Source organism: Scleropages formosus, chromosome 12, assembly GCF_900964775.1.
Source record: "Scleropages formosus chromosome 12, fSclFor1.1, whole genome shotgun sequence".
Taxonomy (NCBI): domain Eukaryota; kingdom Metazoa; phylum Chordata; class Actinopteri; order Osteoglossiformes; family Osteoglossidae; genus Scleropages; species Scleropages formosus.
The window spans coordinates 7,503,619-7,530,127 of record NC_041817.1 but is presented as its reverse complement, the minus strand read 5'-3'; the positions used below and the strand labels follow the sequence as shown (position 1 = coordinate 7,530,127).

At 42.9% G+C, this 26,509-nt stretch overlaps 2 protein-coding genes across 2 annotated transcripts; both read left to right on the top strand.

Moving 5' to 3' along the window:
* The first annotated feature begins 1,403 nt into the window (after positions 1-1,403).
* Positions 1,404-7,951, top strand: ncaph (non-SMC condensin I complex, subunit H). Its single transcript, XM_018762485.2, has 18 exons — positions 1,404-1,559; positions 2,765-2,981; positions 3,119-3,209; positions 3,400-3,492; positions 3,754-3,871; positions 3,971-4,122; positions 4,212-4,401; positions 4,482-4,570; positions 4,657-4,859; positions 5,054-5,199; positions 5,355-5,461; positions 5,707-5,826; positions 5,918-6,025; positions 6,138-6,293; positions 6,442-6,552; positions 6,730-6,806; positions 7,127-7,202; positions 7,621-7,951. The coding sequence occupies exons 2-18, from the start codon at positions 2,773-2,775 to the stop codon at positions 7,678-7,680; spliced, it is 2,106 nt and encodes a 701-aa protein (XP_018618001.2). The 5' UTR covers positions 1,404-1,559; positions 2,765-2,772; the 3' UTR covers positions 7,681-7,951.
* Positions 7,952-12,246: 4,295 nt separating this feature from the next.
* On the top strand, positions 12,247-21,332 carry vamp8 (vesicle-associated membrane protein 8 (endobrevin)). The gene is made up of 3 exons (XM_018762481.1): positions 12,247-12,464; positions 17,499-17,657; positions 18,556-21,332. The coding sequence occupies exons 1-3, from the start codon at positions 12,453-12,455 to the stop codon at positions 18,712-18,714; spliced, it is 330 nt and encodes a 109-aa protein (XP_018617997.1). The 5' UTR covers positions 12,247-12,452; the 3' UTR covers positions 18,715-21,332.
* The last annotated feature ends 5,177 nt before the right edge of the window (positions 21,333-26,509 follow it).

The following is a 26,509-nucleotide window of genomic DNA, read 5'->3' as shown; positions in this document are numbered from 1 at the left end:
GAGGTAATTTATTTGCCTACCAACAGCGCTGTCACCTGCTCTAACTTTGTGGAGAGGAAATGGTTGGTTGGCCCCCTGGAGCTTTCAGGGCTCTGCAGTGACAAAGGTCTGGTCCCCTGGAACACATCTCCTGGAGCCTCCTACCTCCTCCATCCTTGGTGCCTCGTGCTGTCTGTACAATATGTAATTGACCTGTATATGTGACATTTAGGTGACAGGAAGTATACGTATGTCTCCAGAATGCTGTTTATCCGAGAGAATAAAACAGAGTGCAAAATTACGGTTTGCACCGGATGCAGTAAATGCTAAGCAATGAAATAAAGACGCGGGAATGGAAAACCGAAGTGCCGTGATTCCCGTAACTCGCACATGTAACATGTAAAGTGTAGCTGAAATCTTACATTTGGTACATTATTTGAAGTACCAGCTGATACCACCGGCATCATTGCCTGGACATGATGGCAACTCACCTGAAGGCAAAACACAAAGATGCACAAAAACGATCAACCGGAGAGACCGCTGGCTCCTGCGGGGATCAAAATGCAAAACGAAGCTTTTCAAAGTTGATTTACATTTGCTGATTGCTTGGAAGAACTCCAGAAGAATGAAGAGTGACTGAAGCCACATGCAAACACATGGATGGAGAGATGAGGCGAAGGGGGGAGAGGATGAAATTGTTGTTAGCAGGCCACTCCGGTTACGGTCGCAAACACAGGAAAATGTAACCTTTAAGACGAGGCCTATCTATTGCTAAGGTCACCTGCTCGGGACGTTGGAGGGTTCAGCACAAGTCGCAGTTGCTGGATGGTACAAATGGCCCCTGACATTCTAGGAAACCCAACCGCCCTCTGACCTGCGATGGCTGGAAGGATGTTTTTTTTCCTGCCTGTGGCGCCATCTAGTGGAGCAGGCGAGCAACCGCGTCTCCTTCTTTATTCTGAGGTCTGATTCGTATTCATTACATTCAGCACTGATGTTTATTCAGTAGGTTTACCGCCGGTAGCTGGCAATAACCGTATTATTACTGGGAAGAAATAATCATAACTGTAAGTATGCAATCTCCCCGTGTCCAATTTCATGCACCAAACACCATGAATCTTTAAAATTTCTGTAAACGCAAGAATGAGCATACATACATCTTTTTAAACTTTGTCAACATTTTTAATTAGCTTATCCAAAAAAATTGTATAATCTCAGTTAATAAAACAACTATCGTTTAACCCAATATATTATATTATATTATATAGAACAAGAATAATTAAAATCAAATAAGAACATATGAATCCCTTCCACCCGGTATATTGTACACGGGTGGACGGAAAATGAAAAACACACATCATTTCCGTAATTTGACGTTGCGTCAATGTGACGTCTGACGTACACGCTAAGAGGAGTCACGTGGAATACGTAAACCGTTCGGCGCAAAATTTCAAACGGAGATTCGCTAGGAAAAGAAATAAGGGAGATAAGAAAGGTGCCTAGTATCTGTTATATAGTTCATTTTAACCTTTTTTATTTTTTAAAAACAATCCATAACTAACAGAAGCATATCGGTTAAGGTAAGAATTGTTATGTTTAGCCGGCGAAGGTGGTCCGACCGTAGGTGTCACTGAGTGAGACGTTCGTTCGACTCCGACTCGCCGCACACGGCACGTCGTAAACTTTGTTCTTAAAATAAAAAAAATATGTATATTGCTACTTATGACACAGTTTTACGTGAGGGTATACAGCTTTCATTGAACTAAATTACAATATTATTTCGTTGGAAATTTATTTATAGACATGATTTGTTCCAGCACGTCGACAACGCCGGTCTTTCGCTTTTTTGACGAGATTAAAAGGGACCGACCGCCCGGCGAGGGTTCCGAACGAACCTCTCTTCTTTTATAAGACGTTCCAGAAAAGTGTGTCGACCGCAGTTCTACGAGGTTGTCTTTTGCTCGTTTGTCAGAAAGGATGCTGACAGACACGAGAGTTCTATTTACATGTTGTTTGTACAGCCGTCAGTCAGTGAGCGTGTCGGTGTGAAGACGCAGCGGCGCACATGCGCAGTCCGCACTGCTCTCGTGGACAGTGTTTATATATGACCTGTACTTCATTTACCTACTTTTCTGAATCTTTCAGTTTACCCTTTTCATTTTGCCCCACATTTTATTTATAGTCTTAGTGTGTTTATATTATTACAATAATAACAATTAATTTGCTGACACCTTTGGCCAGTATGACTTAGTGTTATACAATAAGTTTTTTTATATATAACATAATATTGTCATATATATTTTTCCCCATTCATATTGCTGGATACTTGTACAGTATCAGTTCATGGTAAGTATGTTTTTCAGGGGTACTACGGTAGGAGTGGGATTTGGACCAGCTACAGATAAATTGTTAGGCAACAGTCGTAACTGGAATAAGTACCTGCTGGAAAAATGAACAGGTTTCATGTATTTACAAGGAACAGTTATATTATTCATCATACGTGTCAAATACTGTATATGTAGTAAAAGTTTTTTTTTAAGCGCTGTTAAAAGGAAGTGTGTGTGTTTATACATACACAAATCTTTCTTTATAAATGGCTAATTAGATCTGTGGTCACAGGGCCGTGTGTGTAATCAGTGATGGACACGTTGTCCATCACTAATCACACACATACACACGGCCCTGTGACTACAGATCTGGTGTTTAAATGTCAGATGTTTATGTTTGCCTTAAATTCAAATGTCTGTCATCCAAATAAATATTAGAGTTGTTGTAAATTATGCAGGCAGCGACATGAGTGCCACCTCCACCCCCACCTCTCGTGCACATCAGTGGGCTTCACCATCCCTAGCGATGAAGGGCTCCATCCTTAGCAGCACCCCAGTCCTGGCTGCCTTCCCTGGCAATGATGACGAGACAGAGAGGCGGCAAAGGCGCAGGTCAAGGGTTATGGATCTCCAAGGAGCATTGGATGCCTCAGTTACCGATTCTCCTGCACACAGGTTAGGCAACCCTGACTTCATACATATGCACACATGCTGCACAAATGGTTGCAACCCAACTTCCCTCAAATTATTCATGAGATGTTAAAATTGCAATCTCTGGTTATTCTCTGTGTTTGCCTGTTTTCTCTCTTCAGTGTCTCAGGAACCCCTGCTGCTGTTCCCAAGCTGTCAAGTGCACAGATTTCTGAGCACTACTCCACCTGCATTAAACTCTCTACAGAGAATGTGAGTACCATTCTTATACTTAGGAAATGAGTGCTTAGAGAAAGCAGGACATGTGTAATACCAGTGGTGTTTTTTTTATCTACATGTGTGATGTTTATGTTAAACCTTAACTGTTATTATTTGCATTGTATTCTTGCACTGATTTTTACCAGACTGCCTACTGAAATTTACATACTGTCTTCTCCTTTAGAAAATAACTACCAAGAATGCCTTTGGTCTGCATCTGATCGATTACATGGCTGAAATTCTTAAACAGAAGGATTCTGAACTCACAAACTTCAAGGTACAGCGAAACTTTGTGTTGTTCTTAGTCTCAGGATTAAAGAGTACACATTTCTACAGTTACAAGCTATTGGCTTTCCAAGTTATGTCAGAGCAATACAGAATAAATACAGTCTTCAAGGAAGAAAAGCAGCTGAGTTTAGTGCATCTGTGCATCTCTGCCGTTTAAAGGACTGTGATGATTTTTAGGTGTAGCATTCAGTGTTATGTGTTGCAGTGTGCTTGTTCCACATTATTTCATGAGTTGTTTGTTTGTTCTCAGGTGGCAGCAGGAACTTTGGATGCTAGCACAAAGATTTACGCAGTTAGAGTTGATGCAGTTCATGCAGATGCCTACAGAGTCCTGGGTGGTCTGGGTTCGGAAACTAAGTCTGGAGAGGGTGAGTAGGTCAGCTCCAGAAATAAGCCTTTATGTTTAGCTTTAGTTTCAAGCTGAATTTTGTAAGGTGTATAACTAATTTCTTGGTCTGGGCTGACAGAGAAGGATGCAGAAGATGGAGAAGATGAGCCTGGAAGTGAAGGTGGAGAGACAGCAACAAAGCAGGCTCTAAAGAAGAAGAGGCCCCCAAAGAAGACTGTTGAGCAGAACCTGAGCAACATCAACAGTGCTGAGTCTGAGAGGAAGTGTGAGGTAACAGGGAGGGAGGCAGTTTCCAAATGTATGTAACACTGTTTGTCCAATCTAAGAACAGTCATTGATGCTCTTGTCTCTGTCAACAGGTGGACCCCATGTTTCAGCGTATGGCATCCTCCTTTGATGAGAGCAGTACAGCAGGTGTCTTCTTGTCGGTGCTGTTCAGTGAAGACAACCACTGTGAGCTGCTCTTCCCCTCCTATCTCACCCTACTACGGTCAGCGCCACCCAGCCCCCCGTCACCCCCAAAGTATGTCCCAGCACAACCCTTCAAAGGTAAGCCTCTCAGCATCTTTTTGCTCATTTTTACTTTCTCATGCCTCCTGAGCCAATAATATTTTGCGATGTGTTGGCAGGTGGTCTACAACTGTCTCAGGATAAGAGCTCCATCTGCCCCTCTCTGGAAGATTTCTCTTTCACCAGAAGGAATCCTGACCAGGTGAGAGTCAACATTCCCTCACACATGTCATCAGTTTAGTTACATTTCAGTTTCTTGCAGATGCATCTCCCCCTTTGCCCATGTCCCACTAGACAATAAACCAACTTCTAGAGAAGATGAAGCTGGGACAGCATGCATTTGACGTGAATGCAGAAGTAGAACCAGAAGAAAGGGATTGCCAGGACTTTGGAGATGACTTTGATGCGGATGACTGTGAGATGGGTCAGGATGATGGCGAGGAGGGTCCCAGGGATCATAAGGAAGCTTGTGCAATGACACCTCTAGGGAAAGGACGGTGAGATTCATTCTGGCATCTAAACTCATGTGCTTAAAGGATGTAAGAGACATTTTAATAATTACGCTTGCATTTGTGTATTGTACAAGTTTTTTTTTTTTTTTTTAAAGCATTAAGTGACATTCTTTGAGAAACCACCAAGCTGTTTTTCTGCTTCCTGCTGCATGTGATGGCTAATAGTCTTCTGTATTCAGGGATGTGATTGCGATCGGGAAAGGGGACATCACTACCATGTGTCTGCAGCTCTCCTCCCAGCCCAGGGAATATTCTTACTTTAGCCCCAGGACTATGGCCATGTGGGCCGGTCCTGGCTACTGGCGCTTCAAACCCCGCCACAAACGTAAGTATGTGGTGTATGTGAGAGAGTTTGTTTATTTATAAGTAAATGTGCGTGTGTGGTTTGTGTCCTAATTACTTTTTCCATTAATCTGGCTTGTTCTAAAAGCATCTCCTGAGGGCTTACCATAAAATTTCATTTTTTGTTTACTTCTCCAGAGGATCATGTTTCTGACAAGGAAAACCAGAAGAGAAAGCCAAAAAAGATCTTTGAGCTCGACTTTGACAAAGAAATTAACTTTGATACCTATTTCCGCACCACAAGGGTGTGTCCTTGCTTTCTGTTCTTTATTACATACCATCAGAATCATGTAGTCTACTACACCATACATTTTATGAAATAATAGATTTAAAAAAAAAATTTGGTCCAATTTGATCATTGTTCAAAATGTTAATGTTAATATTCTAGTACCTGCAGTAGATTGAATAACGAGGATCCTGCTTTGATTTGTCACTGCAACACTAGGCCTCACTGTCTCACAGTTACTCAGCTCTACACTACTATTCCCAGGCAGCGACCACAAATAACAAGTCTGCCTTGCACACCTGCAATAAGAAGACAACTCTGCCGGCCGATTTCCACTATCCTCCAGAGACACTGTCCCAGCTCAGCTTCAAGCCCTCTAACACAGTAAGTCCTTCCTAACCATGTACTCTACAAAGAAAAGTGGTACTTTGTGTTTGGCTTACACTAATTCATATGTTATGCGTGTTGTCTGCAGTTATGTAAGCAAGGAGCAAAGAGAGTATCAGGAGAGCTGGGTGAGGCCATTGGAGACTACAACTACAACAACGCAAATGACACTGCCAACTTCTGCCCTGGCCTACAGGTGAGGACAGTGCACCTCTCTTACTCCTCAGTCGTCGCTCTTCAGTGCGCAAAATGTCACTGTCCTCCAATATTGCCGAGCTGCAGAAATGCATGCAATATTGCTTCTACAGGGTGGACAGAGTGATGATGACACCGAGGAGCTTGGAGGGGCAGAAGAATATGAAGCAACTTTGCAACCCTTCACTGAAGAAATTCCTTGCTCTTCACAAGATGGCGATAACATCTCCACCTACAGGGAGGACAACTTGGTGCCAGAACCATACAAGGTAAGGGGTGTAACGAACTAAATAGCATTCTGGCAAGGACAGAGTTTTGCACTACTCTTGTAATTAATATACAGTCATGAAAGAGGGCTGTCACTGACCCCTGTGTTACAGGTATTATATTCTTTTTTCTTGTGCAATTCCCTTTCAGGTTAAGAAAATGGAGATAAATTATGCAAAGACAGCCAAGAAGATGGACATGAAGAAACTGAAGAACACCATGTGGCGCCTGCTGACAGACTGTCTTGACAAGCCAGTAAAGGTCATTCTCCCTGTATACAGCATTAATATGCATGTCTTCCGGTTCTTCCTACTGCTCTACATGCATCCCTGCTGTACTTTAACGTTTTTGCCCTTTCTCTGCCTTACTCTTGGCTTCCATCCACATTTCCCTGTATATTCTCCCTTGTCTCCATTAACCATGTCATGTCCCAAGCAGGAGGTGGAAAACACAGAGGGAGGCAATGTCTCTGGGGAAAAAGCTTTTAGCAAGACTACTAAGACCCTCTTTCAGAGGTACTGAAAATTCACATTTATGTTCTTGTACTTAAGTTTTTGTTTTTGTTTTTTTTTTAAATAAATATCTGCACTTTCAGATGAAGCAGAGGACATAAGAAAAATATTGCTGTCTGGATTGTTACATATACAGCATTTCATGGAATATTTGTTGTGTATAGGTTATATCAGCTAAACCTTAAGTTCATATTCTCACACACACACACACATTTTCAGAACCGCTTGTCCCGTACGGGGTCACGGGGAACCGGAGCCTACCCGGCAACACAGGGCAAATATGAATAAATCTCAAATTTGAATAAATGCCAATTTCCCTACAGGTTGCCCTCCAGTATGGCTCAGAATCTATCAATACCTCTGGCGTTTGTGGCCTTGTTACACCTAGCAAATGAGAAGGTACGCATCCATGTACAGAACTACTGTAGTACTTTGTATTCTAGTCCTCCACTCTTTTAGATATAGGTTTTTGGGCTAGTTCCAGTGGAAAGGGAGTTAAATTGGTTCAGTAAAGACCATAAGTAGAATCATGACCAAAGCTGAATAGTACTTTGAATTGCAGGTAGACTTTTGCTTTAGTTTTTATATGGATGTTACATAAAAAGTAGTAGTTACAAATTTTAAGAAGTACCTGGCACTAATCTGTATCCTGATTTATTGAAATACACCTATGATTTCAAAAGGTTCTAATAATTTTATTGCAGAGACAAGGTAAATTACTTGGGGGTTTTATAATCTATCTCGACTGACCAAATTTAATTGAATAGGCATACAACTGAATGTTCTGATTGCAGTAACTCTCCTGTTCCTGTTACAGAATTTGGAGCTCCTTAAAGTGGATGACATGTCAGATATCATCATCAAGCAAGGCCATTAAAGTGATGTTGACAACTGAGTAGATACTGAAATTTGTTTTTTTTAATAACATTTTCCTAACTCTTACTCTTATCAGTGTTGTACATGGTGGGACCTTTGCGAAAAGCTTAATTTTTATCAAGCTGTGATTTTATTTTCTTTTTAACTGTTAATCATTGACTCTTCCCTGGTCTGAGTACTTCAACTTCTCTACCTGCCCCATAAATTTCTTTAAATGTGTACAGTCTATACATTTCTACTCTGGTCACTGCCTATTCATTCTTAGACCTACAGCCACCTCTTGCTTTATATACTGTGTGTAGAGTATTAGTCCACTTCTGTCCATATTATTTTACTCTGTATATTTTAAATAAAGCATATGTTTTTAAATGTTTGGTCTTTTATTGATTGTAGTTCACAGCTATATAGGACAAATGGCAATACTGTCACTGGAATTAATTTTACTAGAAAGCTGGCAGAAAATACAGAGTAAGACCTTTATATTTCCCAGGTCTTTTTCAGAATTTTTTCTGTTGTCTGCTGAAGAGTTAGTCTGAATGAAACTGGTTTGCTGTGAAGTGGGTCCAGCTGCGTCAGCATGACGTCTGGGGCTGCTGGGTGGAGTCAGGTTATCAGCTGACAAGTTCCGAGAAGAACTACATATTCAGTATTCCTCTGTTTACTTTTGTCAGTTTGGATATTACCAACAGTAGAACATGAAATGAAACTGTAACAAGTCAATTAGAACATCACTATATAATTATTTAATGGTCTCTATAGTTATTTAAACAATTTTTTCTAGAAGGGGTGACTGGTGACTTTACTGTGATACAGCCAAATTTTAGGGAGAGTCAATCATTTCAGCTTGTGTTCTTAAATGTATATTGAGACTGAACACATCCTTTCATAAAAGGTTTGAAGATTACTTGATTAGAAAAGAAGTACTGCTAGTGTTGGAGAACAGCAGCTGCATGGATGGGCTGAAGGTCCTGGAGAAGAGATCTGAGGACCATGTGTACAGATGTACAGAGCTGTGATTGTGTCATTGAGCAGGTGGGGATATGGCTGAAATTCCAAGTTTTTTTTTGTTTAAATACTTTCTGTATGAACCTAAATCCACCTATGATTCATCAACTTAGAGACTAGTTATATATTTTAGTAATTTAAATCTAAAAATAAATGGTGCCACTTGACAGACTGGTCCTGAAAGAGCTCTGTCCCCAGGTCTCTGATGACCTCGACCCTCTGCAGTTTGCCTACCAGGAACACATAGGTGTGGACGATGCTCTGACCCACATGCTTCTCAGAGCACACTCCCACATAGACAAATCTGGCACCACAATGAGAATCATGTTCTTTGACTTCTCTCATGCCTTCAACACCTTCCAGCTGCCCAACTGGAGAACAAGCTCAGGGCAATGCAGCTTCAGGCCTCCACAGTCTCCTGAATTGTGCTCCTGGATCGACTGACTGACCAATAGAAGACAGTTCATCTGGCTCGGAGACCGCGTATCGGAGATTGTGGTGAGCAACACTGGGGCGCCTCAGGAAATCGTTCTGTCTCCTCTTCTGTTCACCCTCTACACAACAGACTGCCAATACAACACTGGCTCATGCCACCTTCAGAACTTCTGCAATGACCCCTCTATCATAGGGTGAATCAATAATGGAGATGATTCCAAGCACAGGAGGCTAGTAAAGGGCTTTGTCTTGCAGTGTGGAAAGAACCACCTGCACCTCAACATCATTAAGACAAAGGAGTTGGTGGTAGATTTCCAGCACATTTGGGAGCCCCTGAGATCAATCTTCTTACAGGAGGAGAAGCTGGAGGTGGAGGTGGTGCAGAGCTACGAGTACCTAGGGGTTCACTTGAACAACACAAGAAAGGCCAGAGCAAACTACTTTTTGAGGAATTTCAGGTCCTTCGATGTATGCAGCAAGCTGCTGGAGATGTTCTACCACTCTGCTGTGGCCTGCTGAGAAAGCAGGCTTAGTTCAGATGAGACCAAATGCCTGAACAAACTCATAAGGAAGCTCCATCACAGTACTGACCATGGGCCTACTGGAGGTGGTGGCAGAGAGGATGATGGTGGGAGAACTAGAGCCCATTATGACCAGTTCTTTCCACCCTCTTTGCAGAGAACTGTCCTGGAGCCTCTCTAGCCACCAGTTCATTCCACTACAGTGTGCCAGGAAGCGCTACTGGGGATCTTTTCTACCAGCTACCACCAGGAAATACAATACAACACCCCACCCAACCCAGACACAACTCAAGCAGGGCAATTTTTTAGGTGTTGTTAATTCAAGTTAATAACCTGGTCTATCCTCACCTGTCAAACCTTCCATCTTGCTTTACTTTCTCCATGGGACTCTGGAACTGCCAGTCCGCTGTGAGAAAGGCTGACTTCATACCAGCCTACGCCTCCCATCTCTCAGCGGACCTCCTGGCTCTAACTGAAACCTGGATCACTCCAGACAACTCAGCCACACCCGCAGCTTGCTCCACTAACTACTCCTTCTCTCACACCCCTCGTTCCTCCAGCAGAGGTGGAGGCACAGGCCTGCTCATCTCTCCCCGGTGGGAATACTCTATTCTTCCTCTTCACTTGCATGATCTGTACTCATTTGAATGGCATGCTGTCTCTATCACTGCCCCAATCACTCTTGTTGTGGTTGTTCTATATCGCTCTCCAGGCCCTCTCGGCTGCTTCTTGGATGACCTTGACATGTTTTTGAGCTCTCTGCCAGGGGACAACGCTCCGTTGATTCTCCTGGGTAACTTCAACCTGCATATTGATGACATTCATGCAATCGGCCTTCTGTTGCTCCTACAGTCCTTCGATCTCTCCCTGTCCCAATCCCCTGCTACTCACAAAGCATGCAACTGTCTTGACCTTGTATTTTCCCACCATTGTGGCTGCTCCGTCCTCTCTGTCACTCCGCTGCATGTCTCTGACCACTTCTTCATTTCCTTTCAACCCTGCCTCACCACTAACTCCTCGCCTCTTTCTGCTCCCGTTGTCACCTTTCGCCGCAACTTAAAATCTCTCTCACCTTCCTGCTTTGCCTCTGCTACTCTGCCGCTCTCCCTTCTGCTCCACAATTCTCAGATCTATCTACAGATGATGACACTTTCCTCTCTGCCTTATCTTCCTCCCTTGTCTCTCTCTGTCCTCTGTCTTCTAGACCAGCACGCCCCATTGCTACCCCATGGCTGTGTGATACGTTACGTGCTAACAGGACCAAACTGAGGGCTGCAGAACAAAGATGGAGTAAATCCAAAACTCCATCGGACCTGGTTGCCTACCAGTCACTCTTAGCTGCTTTTCAATCTGCTGTCCCTTCAGCTAAAACCTCCTTCTTCCACAACAAAATACAGTCTGCATCTAAAAAAACCACACAGACTCTTTGCAACCTTCTCATCCCTTCTGTGCCCCCCGCCACCTCCTCCTCCCTCTTCTCTCATTGCTGACGACTTTGCATTGTTCTTTGAGACAAAGTCAAAGCAATCATTGACAAGTTCTCGGCATCAACCTGCCCGGTTCACGCTAGACCTCCCTGCGAGGCTATCCTCTCCGAATTCAAGCCGCTCTCCGAATCAGAAATCTCAGACCTCACGATACTGCGCAGAGCCACCACCTGCTCGCTTGCCCCGATCCCATCGTCACTCCTACGGAACATTTCCCCGCAACTGTTCACCTTCACCTCTAAGATCAACAACTCCTCGCTCTCCTCTGGCTGTTTCCCAGATGCCTTCAAAACCACTCTAATTTCACCTCTATTAAAAAAAAACCCTCCCTGGATCGCAGTCTGGTTGAAAATTACAAACCGGTCTCTCTCCTCTCCTTCCTGTCTAAAACCCTAGAGCGGGCGGCCTGTGATCGGCTGTCTGATTTCCTCACCCGGAACCGTCTCCTCGATGGTTATCAGTCTGCTTTCAAAGTTGGTCACTCCACTGAGACGGCCCTTCTGGCGGTATGTGATGCTCTCCAAGCCGCTAGAGCCGCCTCCCTCTCCTCGGTCCTCACCCTCCTCGATCTGTCTGCGGCATTCGACACAGTCAGCCGCCGGATTCTACTCTCCTCTCTTAACCTTTTATTTTATTTTTTTTTTTAACAGGCAATTCACCTGTTGCTGGGGACACACGTGTTTATTCCAGCAGCGTAGGGCCCATAGCTGCCACTGTACACACTTAATGACAGTAAACAGGGGTTGGGGAGGCTGGTATAGGTGGTGCAGTGGTTAGAACTAATGTTTTCCACTCGAAGGTCCAAGGTTTGAATGCCACCTCCTGCTAGAGTAGCTGCAGTACCCTTACTCCAGTAAAAAAGTACCTAGCTGTATAAATGGATAAATCACTTAAAGTAGCTTAACATAAGTGGCTTTGGTGAAAAGTGACAGATAAATAACTAAGTGAATAAATATCAGGCAGGCAGGCAGGTGGAAAGAGGAAGCAGGGCCGCGCACCATGGACTGAGGCGCCCTCAGGGCTGAAGCGGGACCGGTTCGACAGGCCCATATAGGTAGGACTGCGCCCCCGCCAGGCGTATAGGGGTAGTAACCGGAACAGAAGCCGCGCGAGGAGGGCCGACGCGAAGGAATTCGGAAAGAAAGAGAAGCAGGAAGCGGAGAGCGGTTGTCGAGCGCGAGCGGAGAAGGAGAAGCAGCAGCAAAACGGCGTGGAAAACCTGACTTTGTGAGCGGAGGAGTGTGACGTCAGGAAGCGTAGATCTCGAAGGGCGAAAGGGACGGCGGCGTTTCTTGCTTCTGCCACAAACTTAGAAAAAGTACACCATGGCAGACGTGGTAAGTTTACTTCGCAAAAAAGTTGCCACAACAACGCGAGTGTTCTGTTTGTGTTTCTGCTCAGCAATGACATGTCACCCATTTTCAAACACACGGTTATGAGTCAGTTGTTGTACTTTTCCGAAATTGTTCCTTGAGCGACGTCGTGTCGTGTACTGTTGCTGATAATATATTTATATTCTTCTTTTACGTCGTCGAAGTAATGCTGCTGCGAGCTTTCAGGTAAACTGATTGCGAACGAATCATGGCTCTCTCTGTCGGCCGCAGCAGGAATTTGAACACGACCGGAGTCAAGTTGTGGACAAACCAGAAACGCAAGGCAACAAGTCGTGAAGAGAAGAGAGTTTCGTACACTGGTGGTGGCAGATTGGTGACATCAAAATAACTCAATATTGTTCGGTGCTACCATTACAGTTATTTAACTCGATACTGAAAAAAACCTTTATCAGGTCGGCACGATGCAAATACACAGGTACAAATCACACACGCGAGCTCGCGCGCGCGCCTGCCCGGTTTGCGCGGAGACGAACCATCAGTAAATATATCATCATCAGTATAAACTTAGCTGCACGGGGCCGTTTTGCGAGCGATCATGTTGTTTCACTCGACAGCGCTTGTCTGTCGTTTAAGTACATTTAAGCGGGCAAAACTTCCTCAACGGGAGTGTGTTTGAGGAAGAAATGCGAGGCCGTGTCTGTCTGCAAAGACAGAAACGAGGAACCTCTCAGTCTTAAGCACATCGCTGCTTATTATAATATTTGTGCTTCTTTAAAACACTTCCAACTTGCCTTTGTATGGGGAGTTTGACTTTATTTATATTTACTTGACACCTTTTTAACCAACCAAGAGTCCCAAGGATTTTCCCCAAAGATGGGTTGCTTGAAGGCCAGAGACTCTTATTGCAAATCAATAAACGTTATTTCACTGGTACCTTTAAGCATCTCTATAGTAATGTACCCATGTACATCAGGATATTATAGTACTGTACCTTCATTAGTGTTATTACAACAGGAGGGGATTCACAGGCAGGACCTTCAGACTTAGACAAGAGCTCCTAACCCCCTGTGCAGCCCGCTGGTCCTAGAACACATATTATTGTACCCCTCTAACAGGAGGCAGTACGTCCGTTGCGACGATTCAGACCGCTAGAAAAGCCAGAAACCCCTCCATCTAGAAATGAGAAGGGGCTGTTTGGAATGATCTTTCCGTTCTAATGCCACCGCTTAAATCACAACATGGCCATTGGCTATCATGTCAAGGGACTAAAGAAGGATTGCAAGTAACAAACAGGCAGAGTAAACACATGAGTACAGTTATGCTTTGTGCAAAACTGTCCTGCATTACAGTATCTTTTATGTGTATCCAAGGATTTGCTGCAAAAGCCATGGTTACACGCAGGCTGTGTCCTAGGTTCATATACCATGGTTGGCGCTGTCTGAGCTACGTTGGAACATAAAGGCCCACGGTGATGCCAGTAAAGCTCTGTTTCAGGCGGGCAGGTGCCAGTTTAAGTTTTAGAGTTCTCCTTAAAGGGCACCTTTGTTCATGTGAGTGTGGCCACATTGGCTGATGCTCTGCAATGGAGAACGAACAAAGGATTTGCATAATACAAGTCCAGTCTGCAGAAGAATTTTAAGCTGCCATTTGTCCAGAGTGTGGTGAAGGAATTTTTTTTGAATCCCCCCCCCCGAGAAGATTGAAGACCTCTCATACTGCATCTGGTTCAGGAGTGTAGCAAATATCAGCTTACACCTCTTGGTTTTGTGGCTATACAGTCTACCACTCAGCTAGCCTGTAGAAAGTGGAGGTCTTTAAGCTGTGATATTAGGAATTAACGGTGTTGTAATTCTGTGTTTTAATGGAACATTTTGAGTAGAAATGTTTATTTTACTTGTTTTTACCATCTACATTCTGTGCTTTGTGTTTATCCAACAAGTCTGATGACAGACACGTAACATGGACTGACACTTCCAGTTTCTAAGTTCAAATGGCCTATTGTTTATCTGACTCATCTTAAGCATTTATTTGATGCAGTCATTTTGAAAAAGGAAGGTATGGCATGTTGGGCTGCCATTGTTGTTTGGGAACATTCTCTTGTGCGTGAGGAGTCATCTGATGATCTTCAGCCATTTGTTGGAGGCAGGTCTACACTCTGCCTGGCACAGGGAGGAGGTGCACTGGAGGTGGAGTCAGGAGTTAGGGAACTGGCGAGAGTTATTCTGTCTCCTGGAGACACCTATGCATGTGTTTCACCTCTCTAGCGGTTTGAACTGGGTGTGTCCTGTTCCTGCACGCACAGACCAGAGAGCACTAACCACGGGAAAAGGAGGAGGGATGAGTTTTTGCTGTGTTGTTTACCTACTTTCGTCTACAAGTCATTCATATCCTTGTGCTACAATGGTAAAAGTACGGTGGTGCTTGGAAGTTTGTGAACCCTTTACAGTTTCCTCTATTTCTCCATAAATAACCTAAAACCTGATCATATTTTCATGCAAGTCCTAAAACTAGAGAACCCAGTTAAACAATTGAGACAAAAACATTATACTTGTTTAGTGAGTAAAATGATCTAGTGTTACATATCTGTGTGTGGCAAAAGTCTGTGAACTTTTAGGATGAATTTAGGATCTCTCTTTGATCAGGTGTGAATGGGGGAGGCCCTGCCTTATTTCAAGAACAGAAATCCGGGGCTTCATTATCATAGTGTGGTCTTCACAACACAGGTTTGTGGGAGTGTGTCATGACTTGAGCAAAGAAATTTCTGAGAACCTCAAAAGTGTTGTTGATGCTAACCAGGCTGAAAAAAGTTACAAAACTATTTCTCAAGAATCTGGATTCCACCAGTTTGCTGTCAGGCAGATCGTGTACAGATGGAGGAAATTCAACACCATTGTTAACCCTTCCTAGGAGTGGTCAAGTAACAAAGATCACACCAAGTACAAGACATCTAACAGTCTGTAAGGTCACAAAGAAATCCACGGTAACATCTAAGACCTCTCTTGCATTGGCTAATGTCAGTGTTCATGAGTCCACCGTCAGGAGAACACTGAACAACAAAGGTGGTTATGGCAGGATTGCAAGGAGAAAGCCACTACTCTCCAAAAAGAACATTGCTGCCCATCTGCAGTTTCCTAAAGACCACGTGGATAAGCCAGAAGGTTATTGGAAGAATGTTCTGTGGATGGGTGAGACCAAAATGAGCTTTTTGGATTGAATGAGGAGCGTTATGTTTGGCGAATGCCAAACGCTGCATTCCAGCATAAGAACCTTATCCCATCTGTGAAACATGGTGGTGGCAGTATCATGATTTGTGCCTGCTTTGCTGCTTATGAACCAGGAGAGCTTTCCATTATTGATAGCACGATGAATTCTGAATTGTACCAGCAAATTCTACAAGAGAATGTCTGGGTATTTGTCTGTGACCTGAAACTCCAGAGAAAGTTGGTCATTCAGTTTTTCCACTAAAGAATGGTTAAAGCAGAAAAAAGTTAATGTTTTGGAATGGCTAAGTCAAAGACCTGACCTTAATCCTATAAAAATGTTGTGGAAGGATGTGAAGTGGGCAGTTCATGTGAAGAAGCTCACCAGCATCCCTGAGTTGAAGCTGTTCTGTACAGAGGAATGGGCTGAAATTCCTCCAAACCGATGTGCAGGACTAGTTACCGGAATAGTTACCGGAAATGTTTAGTTGCAGTTATTTCTATACAAGGGAGTCACACCAGTTACTGAAAGTAAAGGTTCACATATTTTTGCCATACAGATATATAACATTGGATCATTTTCCCAAATAAATAAATGAACAAGTATAATGTTTTTTGTCTTATTTGTTTAATTGGGTTCTCTTTATCTAGTTTTAGGACTTGTGTGAAAATCTGATATTTTAGGTGATTTTTCTGAAGAAATAGAGAATTCTAAAGGGTTCACATACTTTCAAGCACCACTAGATTTCTGGTAATAAAAATTTGTATAGATTCAGTGTGATGTACATTAAGTGCATATAAACAGATGTTCTTACACTAGACTGTATTGTACAATAAAATATGCAAAAATGTGCAACTTGGCCCCACATTCTTTATCAGCGCAACAGTGCTGTTTTTTTAAGCATCTTTTCACGCTGCCGCTTATGAGCTGCTTGCTAAGAACTTCTTGTTTTTAAGTTGCACTTAGTATCTCATTGTGAACAGAGTTTCAGCAGCAAGCTTTTAATAGAACCACTTACACTTTTTCATTTAGCTGATGCTTTTCTCCAAAGCGACTTACCCTGCTGTATAAATAGGTAAATAATTGTATTTTTACTTGTTTGTTTTTGCAGCTATCACATGCACAGCAGACAAAAAGCTGTAACTATATAGTGGATTAGGTGATTGCACTCATGCTGAAATGGTCACTTGTTGCACCCATCATTCCCCTGGGCAAGTTCAGAATCATTATTGAATGTCAGCATTGATAAATGGTTTTGTCTCAGTGACTCCAAGGGTTTATATGAAGACATACTGAAAGTTTAAGGCAACCCTTAGCAGCATAAAGTTTGCTTCTGGTACCTTGAGTAATCTTAGGTCCTTAGATGACACAGCAGGCTGATTTGATCACATTGAGCTTAGTGGTAATGCACTTTTGCATTCAGCTCTCTAAAAGTATTCAGTTGCTCTTGGCTTTTTTTTTTTTTAAAAAAGTATAGTGTCATAGGAAATTTCAAATGTTCACCTGTGTCAGAGCGACAGTATTTATACCATCTGTTAAATTAAGTGTCTGATAAATGAATGACTAGAGCCATAGTAGTGGAGAAGTGTGGAGATGTTTGTGACTCCTTCTCTGTTGCCTGTAGCTTCTTGAATCCAGTTTCCTTTATTGGAGCATTCTGAGTGTTTTGCCACAGCTGCTATACTGTATGTATCTTATTAGTAAAGATATTGCATGCCAGAGTCTGCAGCAGCAGCTTTTGTCTCATGGTGTGAGACAGCTCTGCTGCCAACCTCTTCTCTCCATGTTTGCTCATGTCTCTCTGATATCAACCCCGCAACTATCACTCTCTGACAGGAACAAGGTGAGGTGGCTGTGCATCAGAACCGGGTTAAGACTCTTCAGTCACAAGTAGATGGGGTCAAGGACATCATGACCCAAAATGTGGACCGTATCCTAGCGCGAGGGGAGCGGCTGGATGATCTGATGGGCAAAACGGAGGACCTGCAAGCTGGGGTTAGTGTTTTGTCTCCCTCTGCTTTACTCTCCCATTTACTCGCTCATTCCTTATGTTCCTTCTTACTTTTTTACTTAAATGTGCTGTATTATGGAGAATGTGCGATATATTTACCAAGAGCAGGTCACCGGCGATTTACAGACATTGCTTAAATCTATTAAAATTAGAAAAATGTCTATAAGCAAGGTTTACACTTGTAAAGCAACCATGGTGTCCAGCGAAACAATAAAATTGTAAAAAATAATAGGCAGAAAGATGAATGCTACTGAGCATCGGCTGACAGCTAAAAAGGAGTGCAGTGTGCCGAGTACCTTAATACAGCACTTGGCAGTATTGAATAATAACAGTAAATGATGGCGCAGTAGGAAATGCTTTCTCACATGGGAAGTAACGGTAAGTTGCATGCATGTATAAGCTATAACCAACAGCAAAAGCAACACCTCTGAGTTTAGGGTTATTTATTTTTAGACATATTTATAAATATTCTTCATTTCCAGTGTTTGGGACACTTTAACAGATTACACCAGCTGAGAGCAGATGACCATAAAGGGCTGAGCTGTTTTGCTATGATTCTAAGTGTCAAAGTTCCTACTTCATCTGAGTCAGTACCAATTATTGTATCTCCAGTATAATACTGTGGGAAATTTTTACTTTAAATTTCTCTCATGAGGTGACTGAACAGGCTGTGTCCCTGCTCTCCTGAGCATTCTTCTGGAAGACCTCTCTTTGCTGCTACATGTGTTTTGAACCTAGTTATGTTCCAGTACTTCACTGTGTTGCACTTGTTTTCAAAGGTCCTTCTTGACTGCTCACTTCTTTGTGCTCTCTTCCTAGTTCCTCAGCCCTTGCCACCCTAGACTGCCCCACTGACTCTGGCCATGTTTTGTGTCTCTCCAGGCTCAGAACTTTAAGCACACGTCTCAAAAGGTGGCACGCTCCTACTGGTGGAAGAACGTGAAGCTGATAGTGGTCATTGTTGTGATCGTGCTGGTTATCATCCTCATCATTGTGCTGCTGGCCACTGGAGTGATCCCCACTGGCTCCACCAACCCCTAACCTTCCAGACAACAGGCATGCACACAGACACACACACTCATATTCCCAAGGCTCTGGGCAAGTACATCTAGCCACTGAAGCCTAATGCACTCAATACAAGATATCCCCACTTACTTTAAGCAGTTGATGCAGCCTCTGACATCACTGTGGTGCAACAGCTGGATCATGCAATAACCCTTCAAAATTAGGGACTGCTGCTGCACTGTTTTGGCACAGGGAATATAGCACAAAGGCCTTATGACCCCTTATTCTGCGTTTGTTCAGTCTTTGAGTAGCAATGGTTTAATAGGGAAAAACTGAGGTGCTACTGATTAAAAACATCTTAAACATTTAGTTAACAAAAATAATCTTCATTGCCACCATGCACTAATAAGTGCAAGAACATGAAAATGTACCTTATCTGTTTCCAGGTTCCGTGTCCGTTTGTCCTTATTTATTAATAATTGGAGGTTGCAATGAGTTCCTTTCTTGGTGTTCTTATGATCTGCACAGCAAAAGAGTTTTTGATTAATTACATAAATGTATAGAGGTTTTAAAATATGTATCGGAGGGAAATTATGCTTTGAGACAGGTCACGTTACAAAACTACCTTTTTAAATGTTTGGCGGATACTTTTCCTGCCTTATTTTTTGATAATTGATAGCATCTCACATGGAAGCATACAAATGATATTTTCTTCCCATGGGTGCACTGGGAGTGAGAGATATTTAATTTTATATTGATAAAGCTTGTGCCGTTCTTCAGGTCAGAAGCTGGAGGGTAACACCACTTTTCTGCCATACAGATGCTCTACTTTGTCCCATCCCCCATTATTGGACTGTTTGAAATTCCCTTAATTGATGTGAACAGGTTAAGTCATTACCCTTGGTACTGTAGTATATTTTATTTGCGATAGAACCTTTCTTATACTCGCTTCCTTTGGTGGCTGTAGGAAGGGTCACTGTGGTTCTCTGTTCAGACATGTCGAAATCGCTTGTTTCGTAAAGCTTCATTGTACGAGTACCCTTTCAAGATATAAATATGATATGCAAGCAATTGTACAATAGTGAACAGCATATCAGAATGTGATTTTGTTATTCCTAGGAGGATTCTGATTTGCTGAAAAAGTACTCTAATGGTTTGCTGTTTAAGTTGTTCTGGAAACACTTCCTACACACTCCCAAGCTCCTGCTTACGGCTATTGGTTCTGTATAAGTTCTGACCCCTGTAGACTGATGGACAGCGCCATCCGTAGGCAGGCAGACATTTGTGCTGAACGTGAATGGTCCAAAATGGTGGTTAACCTTGATTTCTCTACGAATAGGTGGGTAACCCTACTAGTGCAGTTTAGGTGATGGCTTTTTTTTTTTCCCCTTCTTCCATTCAAACCTTTTATTTCTTATCTGAATTTTTTTTTTTTATAGTGTGTCGAGAACCAAGTCTTCAGCATTTGTTAACCAAGATTTGGAACATCAACAGCTTTAGGACTCTAGGAACAGGTCATGTCATCACAGCTCTGTTGTTCACAGGGGACAGTTAATTGTTTCACTTCTTAGCTGTGGAAATTATCTTAATTGGCTGAATATCGGAGGTTGCACAAGCTAATCAAACAGAACAGTAATGAGTGCATTTTTTTATGGGACTGATTTCTTATTTTCACCTGTGCCGTTGTGCTGTTTGTACTAAGGTCAGTTGTCTTCCTTGTATGTATACTTATGTATTTGTAAAACTGCTAACCTGTAAACTCTGAATATCCCATTAATGCAGTTAGATTTTTTTTTCTTTCTGTAATCATCAAATTTGAAAATCATCATCCCAGTCAATCCCATCATCATCCCAGTCAATCATAATCATCATCATCCTCCCAGCCCCTCTGATGTGATATATCTTGATAGTCAGGAAGCTGACCATGCCTTCCCTGCAAACTAGTCGAGGCTCCTTTGTGATGGGTGTGGCACGGGGTCAGTTCTCCTCACTATGCCCACAATGTGCTGTCAGTGACTAACTATGTCAGCCTCAGCACCCGGCCAGAGGCAAGTTATCTGAAGCGATCTGCGAGGAGTGAGGAATTTTACGAAGCTGTAGGATGGTACTTTGCTTGTATTTTGGGATGCTGGGCCAGTCTATCTGTAGGTGTTATTTATTGTAACTAAGATTTAAAAATAATACGAATAAAAGGGGGAAATGTTTGTTGTCGAATGTCGACGACAAATGTAAACTGCTTACCACAACTGCTCTTTAAAATGTGTTGTTTATAAAGTGTCCAGCAGAGGTAGACATTGACCCCAGAAGCTTGATGTGTCCTTCTGCTGCTGAAGTCTATTGAAACACTCCTGCAAGTATATTTTTTGTGGGATGTGTGTTTCTGTATGTATTTACACAACTAGCCTGCAGATACTTTTAAGACTAGTTTTGGGACTGTATTGTAAGTTGTTATAAATCATTGGGCGTATTTAAAAAAAAAAAAAAAAGATTTTTTTGCTGTTTGCACAAAGTACAAATGCAATATAAATTGTCTTTCTGAAAACTTTTGATTTATTTCTTGCATAGTTTTAAGTGAAAATGCTTCAGTATCTGGTCATGGATGAAGAATAAATAAAGGATGCACACCTTGAAACTCCCACATTCTGCTTTATTTCTTTGGGTGACCGTTACATCCTAACGGGGGGTTAGAAACAGCAGCATAATGAAAGGTTCACCTCCTCTGAAAAGGCCTAGGCTTTTGGTTCCTGCTCATTTCAGTACTACGGTAATAGCCTAAGAATCCTAAGTACGTGTCCACTGCAAAAACTAAGCACAAGTGCATTTTGGTGGATCCAACAGAGCTGCGAACTTCTCTGTACTAAATCTTTCTCTTTGGAATGTGCAAGTGCTCTTGGGGAACAAGTTTCCTCTACAGAGGATGACTGTAGTGATGAATGAATTATTTGTTGAAAAGCTCTTTACTTTGTAAAACCAGAAATATTCAAAGTACTTGATTTTCATTCAGTAGGGGAGTTCCAGGTTGTATTTTGCAGCAGCTGTGCATTCTGCCTATTTGGAAGTACCCTGAGCTTTTTTAATTCCAAAAATAATGTGCACAGTTCATATAACTGAAGGAATATAAACTGCAAGGGTACTGAAACCATAAACATTCCAGCACAAGGCACGTGCTTTTGTACACCTGATTAAAACTGAAGTGTTATGCGTATCTCCAACCACTTGACTCAAATTCCTTAATCACCAATAAATGACAACAAAGCCGTTGAAAGGATGTAGAAAACAGGGTAGTGTATCCTTTTTTGCTTTGTTTTGTCTGCCCTGAAATCTAAACATTTCATTTTCATTTCCTAACGGTTAGCTTCATGACTTTGATCCTCTTGCATACGGCCAACTCCCACAAAAGCCTCATTAATTCATCCGCTTCACAGGCTCATGCAAAACACATGAGGTCTTTTAAACAGCCATATGGTTTTGGCTTGTTCCTAGAAGGTTGAATATGTAGCTCAGGGCAGTGAAGAAGATTTCACTAGATGTAGTTTGTAGCCCAGCTGATGTTTCCTCAAGTACTGTATGTTGTGGATGTGCACATGTCACATGGTTAGCCTGGTCATCATGTCTTAGTGCTGATGCGGAATTCTTCGAACTGGTGTGGGAGCCCGAGCTCAACTGAGTCCTTGTGTGAATCCTCAAAGGCTGGTTAACGTCATTAGTGATGCAGAACTATTGCAATGATGTCATCAATAATGTGACTGCGTTTACTGCTCATCCGGCGCCTGCTTCGTCAGATGGTCCACAATTACCGTGCACATCACATGAGTGTGGCTCAGGGTTTTGTCACAAACACGCACACGCTCGCAAGAGAAAAGCCGAAAACAAGCGAGTGAATACGGCCTTTGTGTGAGAGTTAAACTGCCGAGAAGTGACCCACCACGCCACCGTGGCTGGGGAAAGGTTCGGTCAAAGCTCAGATATGTGGCTGAGTGAGGATCACGTGGTATTCATCGCAGAGAGAAAAAAACAGACTCGGCAAGAATAAGTACTGTCAACAGATTGATTCTAAAATCGAATAAACTAGAATTACTGCAGATACTGTCCAGAGCTGTGGTTCTGGAAATCTACTATATACATGGAGACACGGAGGATGATAAGGAGATGACTGATGAAAATACATAATTGCATGATAAAGTATAAACTACTTTTGAGTCTGGAAATGCACAATCTAATGAGAAGAAAGAAAGGCTGGATGCTGATGGGCAGTGATGTTCAGGTTAACCTTCAGTGGCCTCATACCACGTGGCACTAACAAATGGAATTGAGCAAAATCCTGGATTCACACGAGGCAGAAGTGGCTCAGAGTGGGTCAAAAAATGGTAAGATGAGACTAGAAAGAACATCCACGCAAACAGAGTAACCTTCATAAACATGTTGCTTCACTAGTTCATGCGCACTTGTGGAAAAACCATCTCTCAGTTTCGCACTTGGTGACACGGCTAAGAAGAGGGTCGTGGAAGTTTCCTCCTTTAATTGGCTTTCACCACACACTTCCTCCTGGAGCTCTATGTTGGAGACCCAGGTGTATGTTCTGCTCACAGGTGTCCTCTGCTCCAGGCTCCTGAAGATACCGCCACATGCTGGGTCGTTTCCCACTACTTGGGCACTTCTCCATATGTCTAATTTAGTGGTGCTGGTTAGAGACACACCCTCAAGGGACCAATAACATGCAGCCGCATTTTGTCCCTCGGAACAGTCTGGCAGTCTGAGAAGAACCGACCTGCTCTGTTACCCAAGCAACCAACGTGCTCCTCCAAGGAGGCCTGCAGCTGAGTAGATCCTGAGGGACTATCCACAAACAAGCAGCAATGCAGGCAAAGAAGTGTTTCCTTCACATGGGGCCTTGTTTATGGACCCATAAAATTGACGAAGAGCTCCAGCCATGTGTTTCAGCTGAAAGAGAAGGTTCCACAACTTTGTTACCCAATACACTGCGTGAACATTTCTTTCTATTGAAGGACTACAGGATTACCACAGCAATCCCAGTAACACCCATGGACATATTCAGGTTTTCTCCATGCATGATCTGACACGTTACAGCCTATTTCCATACCATGCTTTTACAAACCACGTGAATTCGGTGAAGTGCAACAGGTGCGTTCTCACTGCACGCATGCTTCAACAAACTTCAGTTTGTGAGCAACATGAAATGGTCTTGAAATGTAATAAATAAGCCACCCTTGCGGTTTATTCACTTCCTCCTTTACAGAAGGAAAAAAACATCTGTCTTTACTCCTCAGATGGTTTCACTTCAACATTATATAGTGTTCAATTTATATAACAGCTAATATTCCACTGCAGTAAATTGTCATAATGTCATTTAAAGAAGAGTTTGTTGTTGTTGACATGGTAAACAACATTACAAAAAGGCTATTCAGGATATGCCAATGTAACCTGTGTCTGGCTGATCTTGGACAAAACACGTGCTGTTTCATTTCAAAGTTTGGTTTCAGCTTAGTACAATTTTGTGTTTTATCACATTTATTTTGAACGGTGAATCTCTCCCATCCCAGCACAAATTACTGTACAGCTGGTCCTCAGCACCGAAAGCGGGGACTGGAAATGTGTTCATAATTTGAGTTTGTAAATACAAATTCACTTTTACCACTAAGTCACCATCAAAATCTTATCTGTAATTTCTCAAATGATGTGTGGGACAGGTTCCGCTAAATCTCAGATATAGCAACCATAAGTAAAAATGCTCTGAGAAACTAGTGATGGACTAACATCCTGTCCAGGGTGTACCTCCCTGGCCCTGTGCCAGCAATTCCGCAATAGGCTCCAGACTGCCATGACCCTGACGAGAAGTTAAAAAGAGTGAGTGACTGAACTTACATTTATTCAAAGCAACTTACAATTATTTACCCATTTATACAGCTGGATAATTTTACTGGAGCAATTCAGGGTAAGTACCTCGCTCAAGGGTACTACAGCTGTAGGTGGGACTCAAACCTGTCACCTTTGGGCCCAAAGGTAACAGATCTAGCTACTACACTACCAGATGTCTTTTTGTGGTTTCATTGTATTAACCTCCAGGTGCATTAAAATTAAAAAGTAAAATTAATGAATATAATGCAGTGTTGTCTCTGAATATTCAGTTACGATTGTTGACCGGTGCATCCCATAAAGAGGAGGGGTACCTCTGCTTCAAGCCAGCTTTATTTATCTCCACTTTGGTTTCCATAACGATGGTATACCTCTCCTTCCACAGGACATTGGAATCAGAACACTCATGAAGATCAGACAACAGCTGTAAACACTGTGATAATGAGCTGAATTAGGTGGTTCGGTTCACAACTAATTCCATTCATATGCCATTTCTCCAACATCTATCCCATCTTCGTGGGTTTGCATAAGTTGCCTTCGCTCCAGTAGAATCAGAAATTTTGGGAAAAATGCAGAAAATTATCATTCCTTAAATTCATATCACTGCCATGCATTATCTGAGGAGCAAGTGTATAATTTTCATAGTTTAAAAAATCTGGCCCATAGGATTAGAAAAGGGGGTGTGGTGGTGCAGCAGGCTTGGCCTGTGCCTGCTCTCTGGTGAGTCTGGGGTTCAAGTCCCTCTTGGGGCCTTGCAATGGACTGGTGTCCTGTCCTGGATGTGTTTCCCTCCCTCCAGCCTTGCGCCCTGTGTTGTCAGGTTAGGCTCCGGCTTGCTGCGACCCCCGCTTGGGACAAGTGCGAGTGGTTTTGGTCAGTGTGTGTGGAATAGAAAATAGTCTGTCATACAGGGTCATAACCTAATGAGCATCTGTGCAATATTCACTTAATATACTGTATGTCACTTTTAACCAAGCTGTTTTATCATTACATCTTTCATACCCTGGAACAATGGGGGTGCGGTGGTGCAGTGGGTTGGACCAGGTTCTGCTCTCCAGTGGGTCTGGGGTTTGAGTCCTGCTTGGGGTGCCTTGGGGTGGACTGGCATCTTGTCCTGGGTGTGTCCCCTCCCCCTCTGGCCTTGTGCCCTGAGTTGCTGGGTAGGCTCTGGTTCCCTGTGACCCTGTATGGGATGGGTGGTTCTGAAAATGTGTGTGTGTGCGTGTGTGCCCTGGAATGTTCCAGCAGCTCAAGCAGGCACACCTGAATCAGAACAAAGGGAGGTAAAAAAGCTTGGTGGCACAACAAGTAGTGCTGCTCTCTCATGGTGCCTGGGTTGTGTGAGAAGATGTGGGTTCAATCCCCCCCCCTCAGTCAATGTGGAGTTTGCATGTTCTCCCTGTGTCTGTGTGGGTTTACTCTTGGTGCTTTGGTTTTCTCCCACAGTCCAAAGACATGCTGCTCAGGTTCACCCATAGTGTGTAAGTGACAGACAGAGTGTGTTCCACTAATGTATGGATGAGTGATCCATTGTAAATAGTGTATCTAGCAGCGTAGGTCACCTTAGTGGATAAGGTATGGACTGAAAATGCTATGTAGGGTTCCTTGAAAGTTGCTTTGGAAAAAAGTGTCTGATAAATGTAAAGCAGCTCCACCACTCCCAGAATCTCAGTGAGATAAGTGCTCTTGGTCCAGGGCCCTTGATCCCCTCAGTAATCAAGATATCCAACTCTGTATTGACCTTGACCAGGGTTCTTCATAACTTTGCCCAAAGAACCCCTGTCCTGATTCTCTTCAATAAAACCAGCACTGGGGTCCAACCCGTCCTCTGATTATTAAATATTAATTTTGATTTTGCCATTCTAGGTCAAAGCATTTAACCCCTTGAGTTGTCGATGCTGTCAGTCGAGATGTGGCACTGATGTCATCGAAGACACTGGTTTTGGCACAAAAAGGA